This window comes from Hippocampus comes, unplaced genomic scaffold (assembly GCF_001891065.2).
Source record: "Hippocampus comes isolate QL1 unplaced genomic scaffold, H_comes_QL1_v1.1 scaffold122, whole genome shotgun sequence".
NCBI lineage: Eukaryota > Metazoa > Chordata > Actinopteri > Syngnathiformes > Syngnathidae > Hippocampus > Hippocampus comes.
In genome coordinates, this window is record NW_017842059.1 from 1,457,459 (window position 1) to 1,458,888 (window position 1,430).

Sequence of the window (1,430 nt, forward strand, 5' to 3'; positions counted from 1 at the left end):
CTATTTTGGCTTTGTCGGCCAATCTTTTCCTTCACAGATGTCAAACTCAAAGCCCGGGGGCCAAATCCGGCCTGCCACATCTTTTTATGTGGCCCGTGAAAGCAAATCATGTGTCAACTTCCATGATCCTTGCTAAAATCTGTACCAAAATGTCAAATTGGCATGTGTAATAAACAACATTGAAATTTTTCAGTAATTTGGTTACTTTGTTTACATTTGAACAATAATGGAACAAAATATCGGCGGCCCGGTAGTCCAGTGGTTAGCACGTCGACTTCACAGTGCAGAGGTACCGGGTTCAATTCCAGCTCCGGCCTCCCTGTGTGGAGTTTGCATGTTCTCCCCGGGCCTGCGTGGGTTTTCTCCGGGTACTCCGGTTTCCTCCCACATTCCAAAAACATGCATGGTAGGCTGATTGAACACTCTAAGTTGTCCCTAGGTGTGAATGTGAGCGTGGTTGGTTGTTCGTCTCTGTGTGCCCTGCGATTGGCTGGCAACCGATTCAGGGTGTCCCCCGCCTACTGCCCGAAGACAGCTGGGATAGGCTCCAGCACCCCCCGCGACCCTAGTGAGGATCAAGCGGTTCGGAAGATGAATGAATGAATGAATGAATGGAACAAAATATCATAATTGACTGATTTCCAAATTACCAATCCATCACTTTGTCGTGTACAAGTAATCGAAAGCAAATCATGTGTCAACTTCCATGATCCTTGCTAAAATCTGTACCAAAATGTCATATTGTCATGTGTAATAAACAACATTGAAATTTTGCAGTAATTTGGTTACTCTGTTTACATTTGAACAATAATGGAACAAAATATCATAGTTGACTGATTTCCAAATTACCAATCCATCACTTTGTCGTGTACAAGTAATAATATGATGAGACGATTAAACATTTATTTGGTTCCACTAGTTTCATAACGGCCCGTCCCGTTGAGGAAAGACATAACTCCAAAGTGGTCCGCGAAAAAAATGAATTTGACACCCCTGTTTTAGTTCCAATGTAATGGTCAAAGAAAGCGTGCTACGGTGTCCTAGCTGACCCAACCACAGGGAGCGGTGACTGACCTGGACCAAAGTTTGCCTCTCAGCCTTGGGCAGGTTCTTGGCCTGGCGGTCAGCCTCCTCCCACTCCTTCCTCACCTGCCGCCATGAGGAGAAAAGATTCAAGATCAACAATAAGACAAGTGTGACCATTTCCAGTCATCTTTGTGTGACACTCAGCATGCCAATATTTAGGAATATGTATATTGTTGAAGACTGAATAAATATCTCAACTTTTTACTATATTTAGTTTTGTTTCCAACACTGTGTATGTTCATGTGGGTCTTTTCTTCTTTTAAGACGTTCATTTATGTATTGTTTTTTTAATATTTTTTGCTGACATTTTTTGGTCATTTTTTAAACTTGTATTTATGTTTTTA

At 42.0% G+C, this 1,430-nt stretch overlaps 1 protein-coding gene across 1 annotated transcript in view; it reads right to left on the minus strand.

Annotated features, from left to right (window-relative positions):
• aplp2 (amyloid beta (A4) precursor-like protein 2) overlaps nt 1-1,430 on the minus strand; it is a 62,318-nt gene that overhangs the window by 16,417 nt on the left and 44,471 nt on the right. Inside the window, exon 14 of the mRNA XM_019861189.1 lies at nt 1,075-1,149. Coding sequence (XP_019716748.1) covers nt 1,075-1,149 — 75 coding nt within the window. The remainder of the gene's footprint in view (nt 1-1,074; nt 1,150-1,430) is intronic.